This window comes from Empidonax traillii, unplaced genomic scaffold (genome assembly GCF_003031625.1).
Source record: "Empidonax traillii isolate 1590-97213 ecotype Southwest subspecies unplaced genomic scaffold, ASM303162v1 scaffold3420:size15216, whole genome shotgun sequence".
Lineage (NCBI taxonomy): Eukaryota > Metazoa > Chordata > Aves > Passeriformes > Tyrannidae > Empidonax > Empidonax traillii.
The window spans coordinates 3012-3853 of record NW_020958613.1 but is presented as its reverse complement, the minus strand read 5'-3'; the positions used below and the strand labels follow the sequence as shown (position 1 = coordinate 3853).

At 64.4% G+C, this 842-nt stretch overlaps 1 protein-coding gene across 2 annotated transcripts in view; it reads right to left on the bottom strand.

Annotated features, from left to right (window-relative positions):
- The window catches only part of MAPK4 (mitogen-activated protein kinase 4), a 7612-nt gene extending 7048 nt beyond the window's left edge, over window positions 1-564 (bottom strand). The window contains exon 1 of one of the 2 annotated variants that reach the window (XM_027910412.1): window positions 193-564. In XM_027910412.1, the coding sequence (XP_027766213.1) occupies window positions 193-492 (300 nt within the window). In that variant the 5' untranslated portion in view covers window positions 493-564. The other variant, XM_027910413.1, reaches the window with a different exon arrangement.
- Window positions 565-842: the final 278 nt, after the last annotated feature.

Sequence of the window (842 nt, the reverse complement as noted above, 5' to 3'; positions counted from 1 at the left end):
CAGCACCAGGTCCTCGGGGCTGATGAAGATGTTGGCCGGCTTGAGGTCGCGGTGCAGGACGTTGGCCGAGTGGATGTACTTGAGCCCGCGCAGCAGCTGGTACATGAAGAGCTTGGCGTGCTCCTCGGCCAGCTTGCCCTGCTCCAGCAGCCGCGCCAGGTCGGTCTCCATGTACTCCTGCACGACGTAGACCACGTTGAGCTTGAAGAAGTCGCCGCGCAGGCGGGCGCCCTTGGGCCCCAGCACCTCGTAGACCTTGACGATGTTCTCGTGGTCCAGGCGGCGGATGATCTTGACCTCGCGGAAGGCGTGCTTCAGGCTGCGGGCGTCGCCGAGCGCCAGCTTCTTCACCGCCACTTTGCGGCAGCTCTCGCTGTCCAGGGCCGACAGCACCAGCCCGTTGGCCCCGAAGCCCAGGGGGCGGAAGTTCCCGAAGCGGCAGCCCAGGTCGTAGCCGTAGGCGCTGGCGATGCAGTCGCACTTCTCGGCCATCGCCGGCTTCCTCTCACTCCCCCCCCTCGTCACTCGGAGGGCCGGGAGGGTCGCGGAGCTGCCAGGTGGGAAACGCGGCCGGGAACCGAGCCCCTCATCGTCAACTTACGGGGTGGTGGCGTCTCTCGGAGCCCGTCAGCTCCGTGGTGACGCAAAGTAAATCTGAGCACACACACACACAGAGGGAAATAAAATGTTCTGAGCTGGGCTGGAAGAGACTTCCCAGGCAGCCCCAGCGATCTCTAGCACAACAGGAAGGTTCTTTTATTTTCTTGAGACCAGGAGATCGGCGCCGCTACATTTTTCAGCCCCTGCCTGGTATCCCGGAGGCGGTGCCGAAGCGCCGGGCC